This window comes from Aulonocara stuartgranti (assembly GCF_965226115.1).
Source record: "Aulonocara stuartgranti genome assembly, chromosome: 23".
Taxonomy (NCBI): Eukaryota; Metazoa; Chordata; class Actinopteri; order Cichliformes; family Cichlidae; genus Aulonocara; species Aulonocara stuartgranti.
The window spans coordinates 11462534-11485102 of NC_138958.1; the positions used below are offsets into that span (position 1 = coordinate 11462534).

Below are 22569 nucleotides of genomic sequence, written 5' to 3' on the forward strand. Positions count from 1 at the left end.
CCAGAGCAGCAATGTCAGTCCTAACAGTGCGGAGCACGTGATCTGCCACTGCACAAGGGTAAAAATACAGACGCGAAGCTTCCTTAGGCCTTACGGATAATAAAGTCATTAAACACGACAGGCAATGAGTCAGAATAGTGATAATAATTTATTTATTCAGAGTCTTTGGCAGTGGAGAACAAACACCGAGGCTGAATTAATGGGAACATTTTCACGTGACGTTCAGTTTTTATCTGCGGTGGAGTGAAAGTGTGAAGGCTTCTGACATGTGTTGAAACAGACAAACAGATGGGCGTTTACGGCATTAAATGAAATGAAGTATCCCGCCAGATTTATGACACTCTGACACAATTAGCATGTATGTTAGCAATGCTCCAGTCTGGTATACATGTGTGGCTTGAACTGTGTTACAAAAAGCATAGAAAAAGCAACAAAATTACAAAAAAGAAACTCATTTAGTGAAGAGGGAGCAAACTACTTCACGCGGCAGTTTGCACGCTCTCCCATATTCACATCCCATTGGCATCTGCTACCAACTGTCAAGTGCAACTCTGTAGTTCATATAATGAAGGGCAAAGAGGTACAAATACTTTCCATTTCAGTACGATACTCCGCTTTATCCTTTTTGTTCTTGTACAACTCGGGTTTTTTGTAGATCTGAGAGTCTCTCTAGATTAGAAAGAAGCTCAAACACTCTTTACACCCAAAACATTGGGCAGGTAAGGCAATTCAGCATTTGCAGAGGACTTGATAAAACCAAGTACTGGAACCAATCAGAATGCACAAAATGATGCATTCGTCACACAGCTCACAATATGGAGAAGAACACACACACGTAGCTGTCTGACAAGAGAAACCAAAGGAATCACAGCTTCTGTCAATTATTAATATCATTCAGAATACTGTTAGAGGTCCATTCATTCATTCTTTCACTGCTCCATCTTCTGTCTCTGCATTCAGCACTCTTGTATTAGGAGAAAGGTAAAGCTTGAGCTACATGTACGTCACAAGACATAAAGGAGTTCATTCAATATCAGAATACTGTTGGAGGTCAGGAGGTTGGTGCTCCCAATACATGTGCAAAAAATATCTGTTGTAGTAAAGAGTTCAGGCCACTTGGGGTCACTGTTTCACTCTGTCACAGGCATTAGCAGTTTAATCCACATCCAAGGTTCACGTTAAGGCTGGGCGAGGAATGGCACAGTTCGGGATGAGAGGGAAAGTCTGAAAGCCCGGAGGGTTCCACCCTGGATCCCAGAGAGCTCCTCATCCAATTATATGTCCACCCTCCGTCGTGTCTCGCCCTGGGTTAGTGGTGACACGGCAGGGTCACAACGTGACTTTGCTAAGTCTAAGCGAGAGGCTCGAGCGGTGCTGGGTCCGCGGGAGCGTGGAACTACATCGGCTACGCAGCTGCACGGGCCGGCCTGCCGAGCCCCGCACCCGCAGCAGGAAGTCAAAGTTTGCCGACGTGTTCATGGCGTAAAAAACGTTAGCGTTGTCTGGAATCACCAGTTCTGAAAGAAATTAAGAGCAGGATAAGAACCGGGTAAATTTTACAACCAGTGATACCATCTTCACACCAGTACAGAGGGCAGTGTGGTTCACAAAGCCTGAAAACAGCTGATTAGTGGAAAAAATAAATTAAAATTCTGACGTGCAAATCTTAAAGAATTGAGTTTTTATATGACTACTGCTAGCGAGCAATGTTAGCTTACGGTTAGCTTACAGTTCCCAAAGATTTTAAAGTCGATGTTTTACCTCTCTCCTCCGAGATGACCTGCACCAGCTCGTATCCTTCCTCCGGCTCCACCTCCAGGTTGTGCTTTGCCATTGCTCTAGCGATTACAGCTGGGGTCTTATCCTGATTGGTCAGCTGTTTGTGGGACAGATTAGATTAAGTTAGCTTTAACATAAACTGTGAAAATGTAAATCTTTAGCAGAAGCGTCAGTACTTATTCACCAGTATGCTCTTGTACAGATTTCCGTTGCCGTGTTCCAGACTGACTCTTATGATGCAGGCGTCCTGGGCCTGGGTGTTATAGGCGAGAGTCTGACTCGGGGAAGACAGGGGTGTGAGGGAGATGGAGCGTCGGTGCATACAGGAAGGCCCGGGGAAGGAGGGAGATGTAGGAATCACGGAGACGCTGGCTGTGGAGGAGTTTGTGTCCATAGAGTGGAGTGAAGTGCAGGAGGATGATTCTGATAGCTGGGGGTCACGATGAAAAACAACAATTATTTTCATTTTTCATTAAAATTATTATTAAGATTCATTATCATCTGACACAACTCCAACATTTACTTCATTTTGCATCTTGTGTCAAAAGAGTTAAATGTAGCTTATACGCTGGCCGGCCACTTGGCTCATTACACCTATTTAACCGTCCAATCAAAGAGACTTTGACTGTGGCGTGGTTGCAGGTGCCAGACACACTGCTCTCAATATTTCAGAAATATCTGATCTGCTGGGACTTTCCCACACAACCATCATTACAGCCAAGGTCTGCGGAAGAGCATCTCTGAATACACAATAGGTCCATGCTTGTTGTAGCAGATGGGCTACAGCAGCAGAAGACCACACTTGCGCCAATCCTGTCCGCTAAGAACAGGAGACTGAGGCTACAGTTCATACAGGGTCAGAATTAGGGAGGGAACGGGAGAGTCACGGATGCAGCAGCTGTGTGATGAACTGCGCGTTCATATCAACGCGGAACAAAATCTGAATAATGTTTCCAGCACGTGTTGAATCTGTGCCATGAAGAACTGCACCAGTTCTGAAGGAAAATGCATACTTAATGAAGTGGCCAGTGAATGCTCAAAAATTAGAACATTTGTTAATTCTCATGTGCAACTTTATATGTGTAAAAATGTTAATCCAATAAAAAATTTAAATGGAATTGACTCGTTTTTAATAAAGTTGTGTACTTTTTTTTAGTGCACAGCACTTCCTCCCAGTGGCTTTGTCACCCACCTTGTTTTGCTGGGAGTCGGAGGTGTGAGTCGGGGTGGCGAGTCCCTCGCTGTCCGACGGACTGCCGGAGTCACTGGAGGACACGCTGACCGAGTCCATGCTCTCTCCGGAGCTGCCAGTAGGGGGCGAGCGTGGCGTCTCTCTGACCGGAGAACTGGCCGAATTACTGTCTGTTCCAAGAAAAAGCCTGAACAGAAAATGAAGCGAGCTGTTAGATGATAAAACATTAAAAAGTCCCTGCAGTTTCATTTCCTCATTCTACTCTGGACTTCACTTCAAATTTAAAAACAGCACTCGTCTTTATTAGCTTCGAAAAATGTCCCCTTTCTTAATGCACTTACAAGCTGAGCCTCTTCACCATGCTTTTCCGAGGTTTGGTTAAAGTCGGACTGCTGTCACCGAGACCTTCAATCTCACAAGACAAGGCATAGCTGCAAGAAAGAGTATTAACAGTGAACCTTCAAGCGGATGGTGGTTTCAAGAATAGCAGTGAGACAAAAAAAGTGCTCAGAGAGCAAAACAACATGTAGAACAGATCAGTAGGAACTAAAGAAATGACAAAATCAGCAGGGAGAGACGATAAGAAAAGACAGAACAAAGCTGCTCTGGTGTATTTGTGGGGGAATGGATCCAGCAGACCATGACTCATGCACTAATTTGCTTATTATCACATGGATAACGGTGCAATGAAAATAAAAAAGGTATTCAGAGTAGAGTGTACCTTTCCTCCTCGCTGAGCTGAGGCTGGCCCTTAAACCAGCGCAGGAAAGCTGGGTCTGCAGTCAGACAGTAGCTGTTACAGGCCGACTGGAGCAGCTTGATCTGAGCGATCACCTCAAACTCCTGCAGAGGCACAAAGAAGGTTGCTCAGAGTAAACACCACGTGAGTAACTGTAATCACGTCAAAGGAGGCAGACTAAAGACTCACCCTGCGTCTCTTCTCAAAGTTGATCAGACCACCCTGCAGAAGACACAAAGAGCACGCCATCAGAGCCGAGACATCACGCGCCAGCGACTGCTTACGCAAACAGCGTTCGGCGGACAGCTCCACAAACGCACCGACAAAATTCCTCACGCACTTATGGAAACTTAGGCCCATTTCTGACAGATAGACTTTCAAATGTTCAAACACTCGCACACACGATCAGCAGGTGCTCTTACCTCCACTAGGTCAGGCAGGGCCGTATCCAGCATGGTCAGGTCGGTGAGGAAAGTCCCCAGGTACGGTATCGTTCCCTGCATCGCTCCCTGTGGAGGAACGGTTCGATTATTCCGTGGGATGTTGCAGTAAAGTCACATCTTTATTTACACTTTGTTCTCTGCAGATGGCGATGATAATAACAATGGGAGCGTGGCACGTGGAGTAAGCAGAGCTGTGTGGCTTCACGATCTGCACAGGCTAGCAGTTAGTGTAGAGTACACCGCTTTGTTTGGCGTTTGTTTCTAAAGCTCGTTGTCAGCCGGCATTTGTCTTACCATTTCCTTCTGCAGCTGGAGCCTCTTGTGGGTGCGTTTCTGGTGCTCTTTGGCACAGCTCTCGAGACTGGCAAACTTTGACGTGCCTTCCTGTGGGGCAAACAAAAAAATGGCTCCAATTCTGGTTCCAACCATGCGGCGAACAAGCAATTTTGGGATTTCGAGTAACAGATGGTTACTAAGCATTCCTAAACTGGATCAGATATGAAATGAACACACTCACCCTCATCAGTAGCTCTCTGCTGGTCAGGTAGTTGTTATGGTCCGAGAAAATGTCGGAGAGCTCCTCGAATGTCTGCACGCTGTCTCTGCAACAAGCGCAGATTCGCGTCAGCTAACGTGATGTGACATGGCAGGAAAACACGCGTGCAAAACACACCGAAGGATCTGCGAGATCTCGTTACTATCAAAACCAGCTGAGATCATCTGCAGAGACGAGAGTTCGGAGGCTTACTTGTGCACGCAGGCCCACACTCTCTTCAGTCTGTACAGAGGGTTGGACTGAAGTGCCGACACAATGGCTCGCAGAGATGAGAAGTTCTTCCGTATTCTGCACTCCTGTTAAAAGACGATCACAAGTCAGATAACATTCTTACTGATTCCAAGCGTTCGTGAGCGAGTCTGTCTCTTCGGCCGACCTGCGCGATGTCTATCCAGCGCTGGATGACCCGTGCTCTGACGTGAGGCCTGAGCTGTCTGTGCTTCAGCACTGTGTTGACCACGCAGGCCGCGACAGCATTGAACTGCGTAATGGTGGCACGGATGGTGGGAGCGCTGTGCTTGTTGTCCTTCTTGTCCCTCTGAGACCAGACAGAGCCCAGACAATGATGGGGTACGACCTTTTTGAACAGCACCTAAAGCACCACCAAGAAAAGCCCCCCCCAAAGAGTACGATGTTAGTGAGGCGACGCAGAAGAAACGGGATGTAACCTTTCCCTCCTGTTTCCACATCATTTCCCTCCACTTACCGCATCCATGTAGGTCAGCTGCTCGGCCACCAGGTCGGCGTCAAACGACAGGAAGTCCTCCTGGACCTCAATCTCCGCTTCATCCTCTTCCCCCAGGCTATATGAATGGTTGCTGTGGAAACCAGCTGAAAATAAACAAAACAGGCACAGGAAATAAACGACACATCTAAGATAACGCATCGTTTCTCAGCGTCGGAGGAAGACATTTTAAAGGAGACCTGCTATGCTTTTTCCCATGAATACAGGAGGCAGTGATGTGAGCCGTTCTCAGCGTAAACACTGAATCCTCGTTAAATATGGTCAAAGTTTACAATACTGACGTCAGCATCATCTGCATGATATCACAGAGAGGCAATACTCATAATATGAACTCCACCCCACCCAAGTGCTCTTCAAATCCTCTGTTTGTGAGGGGTAGCCAATCAGAGGGAAGTTAGCTTAAAGGCAGCTTGTGCTGCTTGAAGGCCCAGCACAAGGTAAAGAAGGAATTTTAAAATTGTGAGTCATGCAAAGCTTAAAAAGATAAATAAATAAAAAGAAAATAGCAGTACCATCAGTGTCATCCATGCCGGCCTGAGCCTGCAGCTGTTCCAGCAGACCCTCTGCCTTTCTGAGAGCCTCTGAGCCTGGCAGAACCTTGCGCAGGTAGTCCATCACCCTGTGGAGACAGGGGTAATCTGGAGGCTCCTGGAAGTCTTCGGGACACTGATCGAGCCAGGCACGCAGGATCGAAGCCAAGGTGCTGTGGAGAGAGCCGGGAAACCTTTTAGAGAGGTGGAAATCCAGGTGAGCGGGAACACTGATGCGCACGTCACACTGCAGCTCACTTTCTGATGGCGCCGGTGGTTTCAGAGCTGTGGCATCTGTCAGCGCCTTGCTCGTTTTCTTCCATGCTTCCATATCTGTCACAGAAAATAAGAAGACGACGCGTTTTTAAAAATCGCCACAACAAACAGGCAGAGTATTATTTTTCAGTTCGGATCGTGTCATTTCAGCCTACTTGTCGAGCAGCTGCTGCAGTACGGTTTGCGTGCACGCGAAGGCTCTGTAGGTGGAGAGGAAGATGGACGTGTAGGTGAGGTCGTTGTCTCCGAACGCCGTGAGCAAAGTCTCCACCAGTCGCTCCAGCGTTCCAGCACGGATACTTCGGATTTTGCAGGTCTCCAGCTGGCTCACCGTGTGGCCAGGAGGCAGGCGATCCCCTTCCGCCTAAACAAGAAACATGCGAATTATGACAAATTTAAGCAAAAACCACCAGAAACCTATTCTACAGCCGTGGGTAAGTCTACCGCAGGGACACAGTGATTCATAACAAATCCACAAATGTTTCTTTAACTTGTCACCCATCTGCCTTATACATTTTTAAACTGTTGCATTTCTGCAGTTGGCTGGTGCTTGTAATGCATTTAATACATTTAAGTAAAGGGTCGAGAGGAACTCTGAAAGAAATGGAAACAAACAACGAGGGCTCGAAACATCAGGGGGATGAAGGAAACAGTACGGTGACCTATATTTAATTTGGATTTCTCCAGATGTGTCCGACTATTGTGTCTACAGGGAAAACAGAACGGGTGGTTGCAAAACAGCAGGGGAGAGAGAGAAGAGAGAGTAAGGGGTGGCACAAGACCCAGAGAGAGAGAGAGACCTTGGTGAAGTTAGCACGCTACAACAGGAAACGCTCCAATCTGCTTTTAATCACAGCGAAGCCCCTCCTCCACCATCCCTCCAGACAGAGAGGAGGATGGCGGCACAGTCGACTTCTCCCCTCCGATAACAGCACGGAGCACACAAAAAGTCTGATTATTTATCTGTCCGAGGCGATCCACGGCACCGCCACAATGAGCACAACTGCACACACACACACACACGCCTCAAACTGTGCAGACTGGAGCTGCTTTTGTTCTCGTACAGCTGACTGTTTATAGTAAATATACTCATCTCATTGGGAGCTCGCTCTTTGTTCTGCACAAAACACCCATGTTGTTTTAATCAGCTCTAATTGGGCTTACACCACTGTCAATACATCCAGGCAGTGTTGGAGGCTCGCAGCAGATATCAGATTCTTCTTTATGCGCCAGCTCTCATCCCTTATGTCAGCCACACAGTTCCAAAGAAGCTAACAAACACAATATCCTGAAGATCCTTTAGCATTTTCTGGGAAAACTCACCAGAGAAACTATGAAACTAAGAGAAACAATGCTCCTAATTGCCCCGTCTGTGCAGTATAATGATGCACTGCATAACATCTTATTACGGATACATAAACAGCTCTGTGGGGGAAACGGCAATGCCTTATATTCACTGAAAAAATGCACAACTGTGGGAAACTATGTCACACCAGCATTCTGCAAAACAGGGGAACGTGCTGGCTTTGTTGGCAGCTCGGAAAGTCAGGAAATCACATGCTTTGGCTAAACGGTCCAGCTCTGGTGAAGCTGTTCGTTTTCAGCAGGCAGCTCAAAGGTGTTGTCTCCACTGGGAGATTTATAGCTCAAACGTTAAAACAATAGGAGCCTCGGTAGAGCACAATGCCCCGAGAGAAGACAATACAGATTAGGTTTGCCATTTTTAAGGTCAGCAGTCTGAACACAGATAACTGGACTGCTTTAAACAAAAAAAGCCATCTGGACACGATAAAATCTAATCCGGACATTGTTTGCTTTAAAAACATTCACTTTTTTCCCTCTACAGCAGCTGAGAGTGCAGAAAGGAGTCTGAACTTTTAACATTTGAAGGTTTGGAGCTCAGCTCCTCGTCAGGGCCTACTCACCCCCAGCCATCTCGCTCCCTTGTTGGCCGCCTGCTGAATCTGGACCCTCTTCAGCGTCACGTTGTAGACTGCTCCGTCCTCTACTTCCTCCCCCCAGTCCTGCACTGAGCTCTGAAAGAAGATATCGGTGGAAATATTAGAAAGATCGAGACAGACGCGCTGCAGAGCTGACCAACACAAGCCTAACTTCAGTAGTTTAACAAGAAAGGAAAGTGATTTTTGTGTATGAGAAAAGCAGAAGGAACGGAAAAACGCACACACAAACAACTCCAGTGCTTAAAAAACTAAGAAGAAGAAGTGAAGTGCAGTAAAACATCAAGAATGACCAACTCCCCAACCCCCATCCCTGCAGCCTGCCAGGCCTCCCTCCCTCCTCCTCTCTGTCTCTACTCCCTCTTTTATTCCCAATCCATGTCTTTCATGATGTCTTGGTGTCTCTGGAGCTGAAGTCAGAGCTGGACAGCTTTACCCGAGCTCACCCAAGTTGTAGATAAGAGCCAGAATGGGCCAAGTCCAGAATAAACACCTCCACAGTAATATTTACATTGCTTCCCCCCCCCCCCTCTATGAACATATGAGTTTGTCGGTTTGTCTGCTTCTACAAGTCGGCGGCGCTTGATTACAAATCAGTGTCGCAACCACACCGAGACTAAAAGGATCCACCGAGTCGAAAGCGCTGCGTCTGCTGCTGGTTGTAAATCAATGACGGCAGCAGAGTGCATAAACAAACAGAGGGAGCAGAGAGGAATCAAAACCCCAAACTGCTGCTCAGATATCGCATCCAGACAGAGGCCGAGGCCGGCTCAGACACCAACACATGGAGACGGAGACGAAAACAGAAGGAGCGGACAGCCATCGAAGGATAAGGTGCCTATAAACAGCACACAGGCAAAATCTCAGCCAAGTCCTCACACAAAGGCAACGGACGCCAAGATTACTCGTCCCCATAAAGTCCACACAGACGGGCCACCGGCAAAGAGATCAAGGGCCAAACTCACCATTAGCAAGTTCAATGGTCAGTCCTGGAGACCAGTGGCGCTCAGCCATTACTCGGCAGTGTTTGGATTCGAACAGAAACACGTGAGGGGCAGATATTCAAAGAAAGCCAAAAACAAAAAGATGTGATTTTAACCGACTCTGACAGATGAAACCAGCCAACGCGCCTGCGTTACTGCAAGTCAGAGGATCTGAAACATGTCTGCACGCCCGTCCCATGCTGCTGTTCTCCATCTTGTCCTATGGTCAGCAACATGTTTCTCTCCCTTTCTCTTTTTTGGCTGCTGCCCGCTGGCTGGCACAGAGACAGATAAATACATCAGTGTATGAGTCATGCAGTCCACACACTCCCAAAACAATAGCGGGAGGTCCCTGTGCTGGCTGGCCGGGCTGCTGAGTTCACAGTCTGCACACACAGACTGCTTTCTGAAAGGTGGACAGATTTTTTTTTTTTTAAAAAAAGCTACACTCTCTTTGTGTATCAAGTTTGCTTTTTGTTGTTGTTTTCCCAATGCAAATGCAAATGAAAGCAGCCAGTAACATAAGTGAATAAGTTATCCAAGCATCCAAAAAACAGAGTTCTCAGAGAGCAGGAGGTGAGCTCTTTACACCGCACTACCTGGGATCCTTCAAAAATCTGCACAAACATTACTCTCTCTCTGCAAATAATTCTAATCTGCACATCAGCCCATCAGCTGGTTGGGAAGAATAACGGAGATAAGGAGAGTGGCGCTGATCTGTTCGCCTGGACCCAGCTGCACGGGCTGTGATGGCCCCGGGGCCTCGCCTTTTGCTCCCCCTCTGCTTTTTGCTGTGGAGCCCATAAAAAACCCACGAAGAAGTTTGGATCTACAGCATCAGGTGAGGACATTTCTCAGCATTATCCACTGAACCGAACTCCTCCACGTACAGGTTCGAGCTCACCGCGACATCTTTACGCAGCAGTAAAAACAACCCTCACCACCACCCCCGCCCTCTCCCCCTCACTCAGTTATCCGCTACTTTCCCAAGCCTACAAACACTCACCCCCTTTTCCACTCTAACCCCCCCACTCTGACCACAAACAACAGACACTGCGAGTCTGCGCTTGGATTTTTACCATCTTAGTTTTCCAGGCGAACTTCATAGTGAGCGCTTCTCTCATGATCTGAAGTCAGCATCAGAGATCGACGTTTCTCCCGCACGTACACAAGAAGATGCGCTCCTTTCAAAATAAACTGCGATCCGCAAACGTTCACTGCGCTCTTTTCCAAACTCCAAGCCCTCCTCTGTCAACAGGCGCTCGACTCTCCGCTGAATGAGCAGACTCCTCCTTCCTGCACTCGCAGCAGCCCCATTTAAACTCCTCCCCCGAGCTCTTTCTCCAACTTCCATCAGACTGACATCAGCGCACACGCAGGGCTGGGACTCGAGCGTGCAAAATATTCCACATGCATAAATGTCCTTCCTCCGAAATTCATAAAAACATTGACTCAAAAAACAATAATAACGTGTTTGTAGTATAACCTGGTTATAACCTGTGTTTCATTCATTAATCACCAATAACTCTCATTTGTTTTATCGTCATTTTCATTCATCGCTGTTTGTTTTTTAAAGAAATTATATTTTAGGCTCTACCTTCGTATAGTAAACTTTTTTTTTAAATAAATTTTTAAATTTAATGTATAATTTATGGTGGTGGTGGTGGTGGGGGGGGGGGGGGGGTTAAATTAAACTGCCTAATCACTTAAATTTTTCTTTCAATCCTGTTTGTCCTCATTAAGTGAAAATTCATCCAGAATATTCACCAACTCGCGGCTGCTGAGAGAGAACGTGAAGCTTCTCAGGCAGGCAATCCAACTTTATTTATAAAGCACTTTAAAACAGGACCAAGGTGCTCTACAGTAAATAAGTTAAGAACAATAGATAAAACGAAGCAGCAAAAACAAACAAAAAAAACACATAATACATAAAAATTAAAACAGCCCTATATTAGAAAAAACAACAACAACATACAATCAGCTTAAAAAAACAACATCTCACAGGGTGTCAAAGAATAGGCCTGTCTCATCTCTAAAGGCAGATCGCTCCACAGTTTGGGAGCTGCTAAAGCAAAAGCACAATCTCCTCTAAGTTTACGCTCAGTCCTGGACCAGCTGATCAGCTGACCTGAGAGAGCGGGTGGCTGTATAAGGCTGTAGCAGCTCACAGAGATAAGATAGGGCTAGGCCATGGAGGGCTTTAAAAGCAAATAAAAGAATTTTAAAATGAATCCTAAAATGAAGGGGCAGCCAGTGAAGTGAAGCTAAAATAGGGAAATGTGCTCAAACTTTCAAGTGACAGTTAAAAGATGAGCTGCAGCAGTTTGCATCCTCTGTAGATAAGTAAAGTATGAAGCACTGACCCTAATATAAAGCGCATTACAGTAATCCAGCCGACTGCTAACAAAGACCATAAATAATTCACTTAAAGTTTATTTTTTAAACACCTGTTATGGTGGATTTGGGTTTTTTGCGGTTTGTTGCAGTCAGGGTGGATATCCTGTACTCTAACACATTCAGGGTTTTCTTTGGTTGATGATGAAACACACCAGCTTTATGGATACAGTTCACCGGTCCGATTACGAACATAAGCACCACCCATGTGGAGAAAAAGTGAAAACACTTTCCTTTATGCTTTGAATTACCCATGCAAATGGCAATTTTCCCATTTTCATCCTAATTGGAGTCATAATTCTTAGTCAAATGGGACACTTTAATAAGCAAATCATTGCAGGAGAATGGAGAAAGCTATAAAACTACAATTTCCTTTCCATATGGGCAGTTAAAATGAAGATTATTGCTATAATGCATTAACATACAGATGTTGTTTAAGAGGATGAAGTGATGGACTGTAGGCCCTTCTTGTATGAAGCAGCTGCAGCCTCGCAGTCCCTGCGTGGGACAATACAAGGAAGGCTTCAGATGGCGTCACCGCTACTGTGCATTGTCAGTAACCGGAGAGGAGAACAGGCCGAGTGTGTGAGAATGGATAACTCTGTTCCACTGTGTCTACACACGTACTCAAACAGCCCACTTTTGTGAATAAACAGGAGGATGTGAATCGAGTGGCTGCGTTGTGAGGGCTCTTTTGGTGTATTGTAAACAAATATGAAAAAATGAGCCACCTGTGACTCATTTACATGCGCTAAAATGCTAAATTGGTGATCCAATAGTCACAAGGCCTTATCCAGAGGGGACACTGGAAGCCTTATGATGCTAACTGTCTTCTGAAGCAGTGGGAGGTAGATCTGTGGTGGTCCCCTTTTCAAAATTGTGTGTTTTTTGTGTGTAGATGCTTAATCACCCAACCCACCTCCCTGGCTCCCAAACGTCACCCTCTTCGTCACTGGCTCCCACTGTCGTCCACGGTGCACCCCACTCACAGACACACACACAGCACTGCACTGTAGCTCCACCCAGCTTTGCCAGGAGTACAACTGAGTTGGTGGTTCTCCATGTGCGGTAACCGCACAGGATTGGCTTTTCTTCTAGCTGAATCTTCATCGTGCTGCACATCTGGCTGCTGTCCAGTTCCCAGGCCCAGTCTTAGGAACTCTGGGAAGCCCAGAGTGCCAGTGGGAAGGTTGTGACCCCACACGACCTCTAGCTCAGCCCCTTGGGGATTGGAGTGTTGGTCTCACAGTGGGAGTGATGTCATCCCTCAGTGTAAACAAGACGTCTGATGAGCGTGACAGCTGCCGCTCTGTCTGATGGACGAGTCGATGAGCGTGCTCATCTTTCAGTTTGCTTCCATTGGGCCCATTAAAGTCTGCTCTGAGCTCTAAAGTAGATTTAGACTGCAGATTTCAGTAAATTCAGAGCTGCTTCTGGTTTCAGTCAATCCCAGCTCTGAAGGACAAATCCAAGAGGAAACAGCCTGACATTTGGGAAAATCCACCTTCTGTAAGAAGGTACACCAGATTCGAGCCAGCAGGTCAGCTGACTTTAAAGAATGAAATGAAGCTTATCACACTTTCAATTAATTCATGAACCACAGACTGTAAATAAAAGATGAACTTCCAGGACTGAAAGTAGAGCTGCAATCTTTAGAAAGGCCAGCAGGGGGCGACTCATCTGTCTGCAAAAAAGAAGTCCAACTGTAGAAGCAAAACAATCAAACACTGAGCTGACCCGTGATCTCAGTAAACTCTGTCCTGATTGGTTTATGGTCTTGGTCAGCTGCTGGGTTGAAATATTATTAATTTGTGTCCATTTTGTAAATTATGGTCCAGAAAAGAGTCAATCATGTGAAGTATGTCTCAGAGTAGATCAAAACAGACCGTTTGTTTTATATGTTATAATATTAGGAAAATATAGTTGGATGAAACAAAGGTTCTTTTAATCGTGCACAGCGGTGCATCTTATTTGCTTCATTCATTATTAAATATAGTAAATCAGAATTAAATTCTGTGGAGGAGAGGTGCAATACTGTAACACAATGCTACAGGGTAAATACGTCTTTATACACTGTATAAAAAAAATGTTTTTCCATCCTTGCATGTATACGCGTGCACAGCTCCGTAAATCTAACTCAGCTTCATGCATCTCTCTAGAAAGCCAAAGTTTATCATGTTTCTCTGTCTGAACACTGCACACTAAACTCCGACACAGTCGTCCAGGCAAATCCTCATTCCAAGTTTTCCGCTCTGTTGAAAAACTAATGACGTAATTACACTTAGGAAAGCCCTTGACAAGGGAAGGCCATTTTTTGAATGATGGATTACAGCCATTATTGGGCTTCCCGAGTACTCTCTTCCCTTTGTTCCTTGGTCAGAATAGCTACAGCAGAGACAGAGAGGGGACAAAAACAGGAGGAGCACCGCTTGCACTGTTATTACACCACAGCAGGGAAAAAACGCACATTCCAGGAAATCTCCCGCTTCCTGCCTCCAGCCTCTCGACTCCACCGAGGCTGGTGTCCTCATACCTGACTGGCTGTGGAGCCACTCTGTCCTGGAGAATGGTCATAAAGGAAAGGAAAGGAGAGGAAAGGAAAGGATAGGAAAGGAGACGGGAGGTGATTTAGTACTTAACATGAACAGATTACGTGAGAGACTCACGTCAGCTAGGAATGTCAGCACAGAAAAAACAGAAACCGCTAACACACAGGGGACAAAATTAGGAGGGTCTTGGGTGGCATGTGCAACGTCTCTGTGTTTACACGTTAGATAAGAAGGTCACGTATCAGAGAAAGTGTAGTACACTTTGGAGATTAACTTGAAATGGCACTATCTGTGCTGTGAGAGGGAGAGACCGAGGCAGGCGGGGGAAGAGTTCACGGCACAGTCAGAAACCGAGAAGATCCACACTTGTGGAAAGACAGGCGCGATACAGCTGGACCAGCTCATGCTGGCATGCAGAGAGAAAGTCATTCCGTCATGTAGGCCGGAAAGAGACGTCCCTCTCTTTCTCCCGCGTAAACAGCAGACAGGAGATTCATCGCAGTGAGAGGAGTATCAGCTGTGATCCTGCCGTGGAAAGTCTCTGCGTCAAGTCCAAAAATTTGGGAGGATCTTTCCCGGTACTGCATCGGAACCAGATGTTGCTCAGAATGTCGTCCATTTCTCTTTTGCGCGCACAGTCACTTAATCACACTTGCCTTTCACTGTGTGTTTGTGTGTGGTTGGTGGGTTTGTGTTTGTGTTTGTGTTTCCAAAGCATGCTTCCCAGCAGAGGGCAGAGTTCATAAACTGCTGTGTTTATCCAGAGTCAGCAGAGGCTCAAGTCACCCCGGGGCAGAGGGAAAAAAACAAGAGGGCTGGATTTATGGGTCAGGATGATCTGCTATAACTTCATAAAAAGCTGAAATGACAGAATCAAAGCAGCTTAAATGGGTCGTTTAGGAGCAATGAAGCAGTGGCAATGCCCCCAGTCAGCACATGTGTTCATGTGACGGGGTTTTAATGATGTGGCACATCAGCAGGAGATGGTCAGGGAATCCAGCAAAAACAATAGATAATAGGCATAAAGACTGTCAGGTCATCTCTCATGAAAACACACAGCTGCACGCAGCTTTTCTTCTGTTTCTCCCTCACTCAGCTCAGCCTTTGTTCAGGCGGCCACATTAAACGCTCCTCTCCTCGCTCCTTCCCACTCTCCCCTCCTCTGATGTCACGTCTCTGCTCCCCTCAGATCTATTGTCCCGGCTGTTGTTGAGCTAGCTCTCTCTTTCTCTCTCTGCCTCTGGACGGGTGACATCATTAGTTTCCAGTAAAGTCCAGAGCTGCAGACAAGAGACCCCCCACACCTCCTCCTCCACCTCCTCCTCCACACTTCACATACAAACCAAACTAATACAGCTTTCAGCTAAAACTGTTTTTCAGTCCAGGCTTGTTATCATCAAAGCTACCAAATAATGTTTAACGAATGCAAAATTTGGGGGCACATGGTTTTTCTCAGCCTGCATACGGGCTCAGTTGGACCGTTACACAGAAGCTGGATAATCCGATTTCTGGTGACTCAGATACCACGATGCTTGCTAAGGTGATTTCAGGTGTCTCTGTGTTTAAAAGAGTAAGAGAAGTCATGGTAAACCCTCCCCTCTGTAGCCCCCAACTGTGACCACCCCCTCCCAGATCTAAGCCCTGCTAAGCCCTGAATGAATCGGTCTGGACTGGCTTGGTTGGGCTGTCTGACCCTCTGCTAATGAGAGCAGGACCATCTGTTGCTCAGCCAATAATACATGCGACTCTGAAAGCATCACGTGTGCAAAACAAAGCAACACAAACACACCAAAGTGCAGCAGCCAACAAACCAAAACGACAGCAGCGTGCTGTTTCCACTTGTTTTTTATGCACTTCCCCGTAGCAACAAAAACACACTCCTTGCATTTCATTTCTGCTGCTCAGATTAATTCTGAGCATTATTATGCACATCCACGGGTTTTTTCATAGGAAATGAAACTGCAGGAGATGCACAAAAAGCAAACATTAGCTGCTCCGAGGCACAGAAACGGCGCATTCACGTCACCGGTGATACTATACCATTGACAGAAATGTAGCAATATGTTTACTCTGCCAGAGAGCGAACACTGTGAAAACCATGGTTCCTTAGCATATAGTTTTCATGTTATTTATTATTCACTGTAAGGTCAGCACAGTTATTGCAGTCAGTAATCTGCTGGTATAAAATCTGTGAGTGCTGGCCAATCATATTAGAGCTGGAAACCAACAAGCCCCAGCTTTACTAAAACTGGGCACACACACACACAATGCCAGCTTGATCCCAGTCACGGGTCCTGCTAATGCTGCATGTCCTGCCTGAGCGGGAAAAGGAGTAGAGAATTTTGTGTGTGTTTAACACACACACACACACACACACACACACACACACACCGCTCACACACACCGCTGCCAAAGCATTGAAAACAAACTAAATGAAAGCCGGTGCTGCCTCATATTAACCCACTTTTAGCACAGCAGTCAGCACCATGCACCCTTACAGCTACCATATGGTGTGATGAGTTTCTGCCCCAGTTGAGCAGGCTGCTCCTGGGGTGTTGTTGCCCTGGGATGGACATTTGGGTGACAGAAGCAATGCCTTTAGTATTGACTTTTCACACGAGTCCTATTATGTGACTTAATTAGGTCGAAGTTAACAATACGGACCTCTACAGAGCTGCAGGCGACTAGACAACTTGACTCGCAGCACGTGTAAACAACATTCGTCGTGGCTGACTGACTGAAAACGGCGGCCGAGGTCCGCATTTAGGAGAAAAGAGAAGTCAGTGTAGTGTCAGAAAGTTACTGAACTGTGCTGCTGAAGAGGATATGGTCCTGTTTTTGTGTAAATTCAGAAAGAAAGAGGTCAAAAGGCATAAAAACTAGTTTCATCCAGACGAACAAATCACCTAAATGTCGAAATCATTGTCAAGTCATCAAAACAAATGACAAGTAAGAGGCAGAACTGGAAGACTGGAAATACTGAGACGTCACGGAGCATCAGCACTAAACGTGCACTTCTCTCTCCAAAGAAGTCGAGAAAGAGGAAGCAGGAGCGCTAACTCAGCTTTCTGCCTTTCTTTCAATGGAAAACACAGCATCATCAAAACTGCCTGCTCTTGTTTTTCCTGTATAAAGTCACTTCTGTGTTTCCAGCTTATGGCCAGCTGAGGTTATTGAACTGCCCTGCAGGTTACTGTAAGCCATCCGCTGATATTCCCAGTGCCGGAGCTCTTATTGATGGGCCTGCTGCTTAATTAAACTGCCTAATCAGTGAGTAAGAGGAGGGTGCAAAGGACACTACAGACCACAAAATGAAGACAACATTTCTATCGAGTCCTTCATTCCTACTTGCCACTAACCCTCCAATGTTGAATTTTATGTAACAAAAAACATGCATTTTATTATCGAGTTCATTTTTTTATGTGCACATTCCAGTCGTAAGTTTAACTGTCAGTGAACCTTTGATACTGACTGCCTCCTCAGCACTCCTCCCTCATCTCTGACTTGAACTGTGGACCTGACAGCTGTCTGCAACAGGCTGAGTACTGCAGTCACTAACTTTATGACTGATATGGTTTCATAACCATGTGTAACTGGGTACAAAGCAAACTAAGAATAGAAGCACTCGGTGCAGGTTATCCTACATGACTAAAAGGAATTTCTTGGAGTTGCTGCAAGTAGCTGCACCACAAATACTTTTCTTTACCTTACATAATTTTATGGAAAGACTATTCCAAGCATGTGGACAATCGCAGCTCTGTAAAAACAGTCAAACAGATAAGCATCTGACAGCAGAGCCGATGTATGTAACCTGAGCATTCAGAGGAGGTCTGTGGGCTAACCTCCAGCATCCTTACCCCTTCAAACAATCGCAGGAAACAGCGCTGTGTGATGGGGCAACATGACAGCCAGGATGTCAGACAAGCACTGAGGAGGATGGTCTTCAGGCACCACTGTGTCACACTCGTCTCCTCTGAATGTGAATTATAACTACAAATACATCACTGCACTGTGTTAGATGCTCAGTTTACCAATAAAAGAGCAATCACAGTGAATCCAGCAGAACCGTGTGTTTCCCTCCTCGTGTTCTTTTTCCTTTGCAAAACCTAAACCTGCAGAACCAACGCTGCACACACTCAAATTGAATTTGAGTGTGTAGCAGCTAATGCAGCCTCCCATAGACATGTGGACTTGCTCAAGAGAAGAAGAAAGAGAACGCTGCGCTAATTTTAAAAGAACGACGTTACCCACCCCTGTACAATTCTGGGCCCACACACAATTAGCATCCTTCTCCGCTAAGCATGGCAGAGATTCCTGCGAACTGAGTCAGCTGACTTCCTGCCTGCTCTCTGCACACACGAATGGAATAAAAGAAATCATATGGCTCTTTTTACACTTTCCAAATCTTATCGGACTAAATAGAAGAAATCATGATAGCAAAAAGAGTAATTTCATACAGTTTGTTTACACTCGCAAAAATGTTTCCACGAATTTCTTCTCCAGTGACTGTGATGGGTTTTGAATTGCTCATTGGATCAGTTTCCAGCACTTGTTGAATGCTGTAGCAACAAATGTTTGGCCCCTCCACCACTCAGTGATCTTCCTAGCAGCTTAGATTGAACTCTTGTGTACTTTTTTTTTCATAAACTCTTAAACAGGCAGGAAACAGACAGAAACCCTCTGAGGAGTCAGCATCTGATGTGCTTACATAGCATCCTCGGGTTCTCAGACTGAGCCTCACAGTCCCGACATTCACTTTTAAATTTGTAGGTGTCATCGCGGTGGCTTTGTCGATCTTTAATATACTGTTTCTGTTCTTACACCCAGATTTTTTTCAGTTGTCAGAGTTTTCGTTTTCAAATGTCTGCACATCTCGCTGCTTTTCAAAGTTTTCACTGCTCGTGCTTTATCCTCATGGAGTTATTAAGTTTCAGTTATTTTGCAATAAATGTATTTTAGGTTAAAAAATCCGGCTTCTGGGAGATTTTATTCTTTCTTCCTCTTATTGTTTTTATTAAAGGACGTTTCATCGGGTTGGTTTTCAGACCTCAGTTTCTCTCCTCTACAAGCCAATAAGTGCCTATGCGCTGTCTGAAAACACCAAACATACTTTCACTTCAGCATTAATACCACAAGTAAGTGTGTGCATAAAAAAAAATAGCCACAGCTTAGCTGGAATAAGCCGCTGCTAATTTTCTGGCAGTCACGCTGTTTTGGGAAATGAGAAACACCAAAGATGAATAAAAATAGAGCTGAATAGAAGAATAAATTTAACAAAAGCAAAATCCAACACATTATGGCTCCTGTATGTGTGTGTGACAAGACACACTCACAGAACGACCAGTAAGGGGTCGTTCGAATGAATGAGAATTACTGCGTTTCATAAGAGGTCAGCCGGACACCCGTCTGTGTCACCAAAGGTTACCGTCGTGTTTGCGTTATTTCACTATGAGCTGTCAGATTATTGCATAAAACTTACTCAAGTAGAGGCCAAATAGAGGAATCATATGACAGACGGCAAAACATTAACCAAGCGATTTCTTGGATTAATATATGGAGAAAATTAAAGGTGTGTTTCATGTGGTTTTTGTTGTGTAGACAGCTGGATGCAGGATGTGTACATGTTAGCTGTCCCTGTGTAACATCTGCAGATTTTCCTTCCCTATGCTTCTCCTCAACTTTCTCAAGATCACCATCCGACAAACAGAAGTGGCAAACATCACCTGTATCTTTGCTCCTCAGTGCGTATCTTTAATGTTTATAATTCCAAGCTTCTTTTCTCAGTGTCGTTTTTTTCTCTCTTCTCTGGCTCCCAAACTTTTCCATTTACATTTCCAAAAACTCAGCATTTGACAGCACGTACACACACACATACTTCAGCACCTCACACATTCCCAAACAACAGAAGGCCTTCATACGAAGGCCAGCAGCTGCCAGATTGTTTAAGGAGACTGGAAATGTCTGTGCTTCCCAGAAATACAAATAGATTTCGTGCAAACAAAAGAGTTGATAGATATGATTATTCTCTGACTGACCCAGTGTCGCGGGCTGCTCTCCGGGGAGCGAGGCTGGTACCTCTGCAGGGCAACCCCTCCCTCCCCCTCCAGTAGTAAGGTGCAGTCCAGGTCGGGGTAGTGGTGATGGTAGGAGCCTGTAGGCCAGGGTAGGAAGGTGGCCAGAGGGTAGTGAGAGATCATGCTGATCGCCTGCATCAGCGACAGGGGTGACGAGGATAGCAGATCATACTCTAGCTTGGACGGCAGGGTGGATGGAAACGTCTGCGTCTGCAGCCTTTACGAACTGTGACGAGGTAAAGGGTTTCCTTCAGGATGATCTTATGTCAGATTTGCCCTCCTCTCTTCTCAGTAAGGTTGCAAACTGGTCTTGGCTTCAGCTCAGAGGTGTGACTGATGAGAAATGCCCACTCAAGTTGTCCACCTCAGTCTTCTCCCTTCCTGTTTCTTCTGTTTTTTTCCTCCCCTCTCAGCGCTCAAGGAACTCCGTTTGCCAACAGCTCTCAGCCACATGAGTGATTAAAGTCTATTGTCTCTCTCTCTCTTTCTTTCCTTGCCCCTTACATTCATCAGAGCTAAAAGGGGAGGAGTTATGACCTAGTGGCCCTGCCCCCCTCCTACGAAAACTACACACTAAAAGCAGAAAAGGACAGTGAAGATAGAGACTTAAAGTGTGTCTAACATATTGGTCCTGAGGACTCTCCAAAGGTTCCTCAATAAATCCTCAGAGTTTTGAGAAATGACCGTGTTTTAATCTAAGCTTAAAATCTTCCTTTCTTAATGTTCTCGTCTTTGGGTTATAAAAGTCCTTAAAGTCTAATAAAATGTTACAGCTGAAGTGTGAACAACCTCATGAAGTTACTGATTTAACTCTCCGATAAGCAGCGCAGCTTGTTGGCATTCGTGACAGCGGGGTCAAAGGTCAAACCATAATAAATGTGTAACAATGATGGCCAGAGGGAGAGAGAGAGCGCTTGTGTGTGTGTGTGTGGGAAGGGAATAAGAAGCAGTCATGTGTAAAACACAGAGAGGAGGATTATCTGGGACCAGGCAGTGCTCTCTCACACACACACACACACACACACACACACACACACACACACACACACACACACACACACTGTAGCCTGAGCAGTTAATACTGAACAAGGTGTGATGAAAGCTGCTTTCTACAGTAGCGAGGTGCACTATGAAGTCAGACATCGCATCCGTTTTCTCGAGTAAATAAACAACCATCAGAAAAACACAAGCATCCGGTCACACACACACAGACACACACACACAGGTCTGAAACAGAACTTTAAAGTAAAAGATTTTCATTTACTCGATAGTTGTATTCTTTTATTTTTTAATCTGGCTGGTTTGATGTATTTGAGATTGAAGACTGGCGGCTTTCTTCGCTTTCTGTTGCCGTTCGTCATTTCTTTTAGATTAAAAATGCTACTCAAAAATCACTTGATAAGCCAAGAAAATACAAATGATTACAGAAGTTAAACCAGGACCGTCTGCGTCGGGGTTGCTCAAAGATCCAGCGGACACGCTTCCCTCCAAACCGTTCAGAGTGCATCGTTTAAATATTGTGGTTTGACTCAGACAGATAAAACAGAAAAGCCTCTCTCGTTTTCTTTCCCATAATCATTTTCATCGAATGGGACTTTTTGAAACACATGAAGCTATCGTATTTACAGGATCTCCTCGAAAAGCTGACACGGTCCCTGTGGTTTTTACATTAGTGTTTCATAATTTGAGAAGAGACCAACTGAATTAAATCCTGCTAAACTAATGAAACTAGATCAAATAAACCATTCTAAACTTAATTAGACTAAATTAAAGTGAACTAAACTAAATAAAGTTAAAAACACACACATTACAAACTGCTTCCTTACTAATTGTGGGTGTTTGGGTCTCCTCTTGGTCTCAAATTGAGGATTAACTACTCTAAACCAATTAAAATGAACTAAACTAAAAATAAAAAGTCTTCAGAAACTGAACAAATTGAACAGATTGAGAACGACTGCACTAAACTAAACTAGGATCCAACTAAAATAAACCATGCCAAACAAAATAAACTGAACTTAACTAAACTCGACTTAACTGCCATCCAGGTCGAACGTGGTTTCCTGCTGTTTATGTTAGTGCTTTCATTTTTAATTGCTGATATGACCACTTCTGGATTTCATATGTGAGGTCTTTCTTTGTTTACCCTCTGTGTGTGCGTGCGTGTGTGTGAGCACTTTTACTAAATTGTCTTTAATCGGTGCAGCAGCGCTCCAGCATCAGAAAACCTCCCCTGAAACTCGAGCTCGCTGCGGCCGTGACTCAGACCTACTCTCTGACTCAGCGTGACAAAATTCCTTTGAATCCATTGCACACACAGAAATGCAGTCAGGCTCCTCCTAAAATATGCTTAT

General features: G+C 45.3%; 1 protein-coding gene across 2 annotated transcripts; it reads right to left on the reverse strand.

The window, feature by feature from the left end:
* Positions 1-135: 135 nt before the first annotated feature.
* rgl1 (ral guanine nucleotide dissociation stimulator-like 1) lies at positions 136-20680 on the reverse strand. 2 transcript variants are annotated; one of them, XM_082524030.1, is made up of 18 exons: positions 20180-20680; positions 8186-8296; positions 6416-6624; positions 6243-6317; positions 5967-6157; positions 5416-5540; positions 5086-5301; positions 4902-5005; positions 4671-4755; positions 4448-4537; positions 4133-4219; positions 3900-3932; positions 3693-3814; positions 3313-3402; positions 2972-3158; positions 1964-2209; positions 1762-1876; positions 136-1517 (listed from the first exon to the last, which is right to left on the reverse strand). In XM_082524030.1, the coding sequence occupies exons 1-18, from the start codon at positions 20354-20356 to the stop codon at positions 1330-1332; spliced, it is 2451 nt and encodes an 816-aa protein (XP_082380156.1). In that variant the 5' UTR covers positions 20357-20680; the 3' UTR covers positions 136-1329. The 2 variants fall into 2 exon arrangements, with proteins under 2 accessions (XP_082380156.1, XP_082380157.1); XM_082524031.1 differs by lacking the exon at positions 20180-20680 and adding an exon at positions 10281-10502.
* Positions 20681-22569: the final 1889 nt, after the last annotated feature.

Coding starts and splice junctions, on each gene's coding strand:
- rgl1 (XM_082524030.1), bottom strand. CDS start 20,356: ATGCAGGCGATCAGCATGATCTCTCACTACCCTCTGGCCACCTTCCTA. Junction 6,318..6,415: donor CTGCAGCAGCTGCTCGACAA/GTAGGCTGAAAT, acceptor TTTCTGTGACAG/ATATGGAAGCATGGAAGAAA. Junction 2,210..2,971: donor CCGACTCCCAGCAAAACAAG/GTGGGTGACAAA, acceptor CGTGACCCCCAG/CTATCAGAATCATCCTCCTG.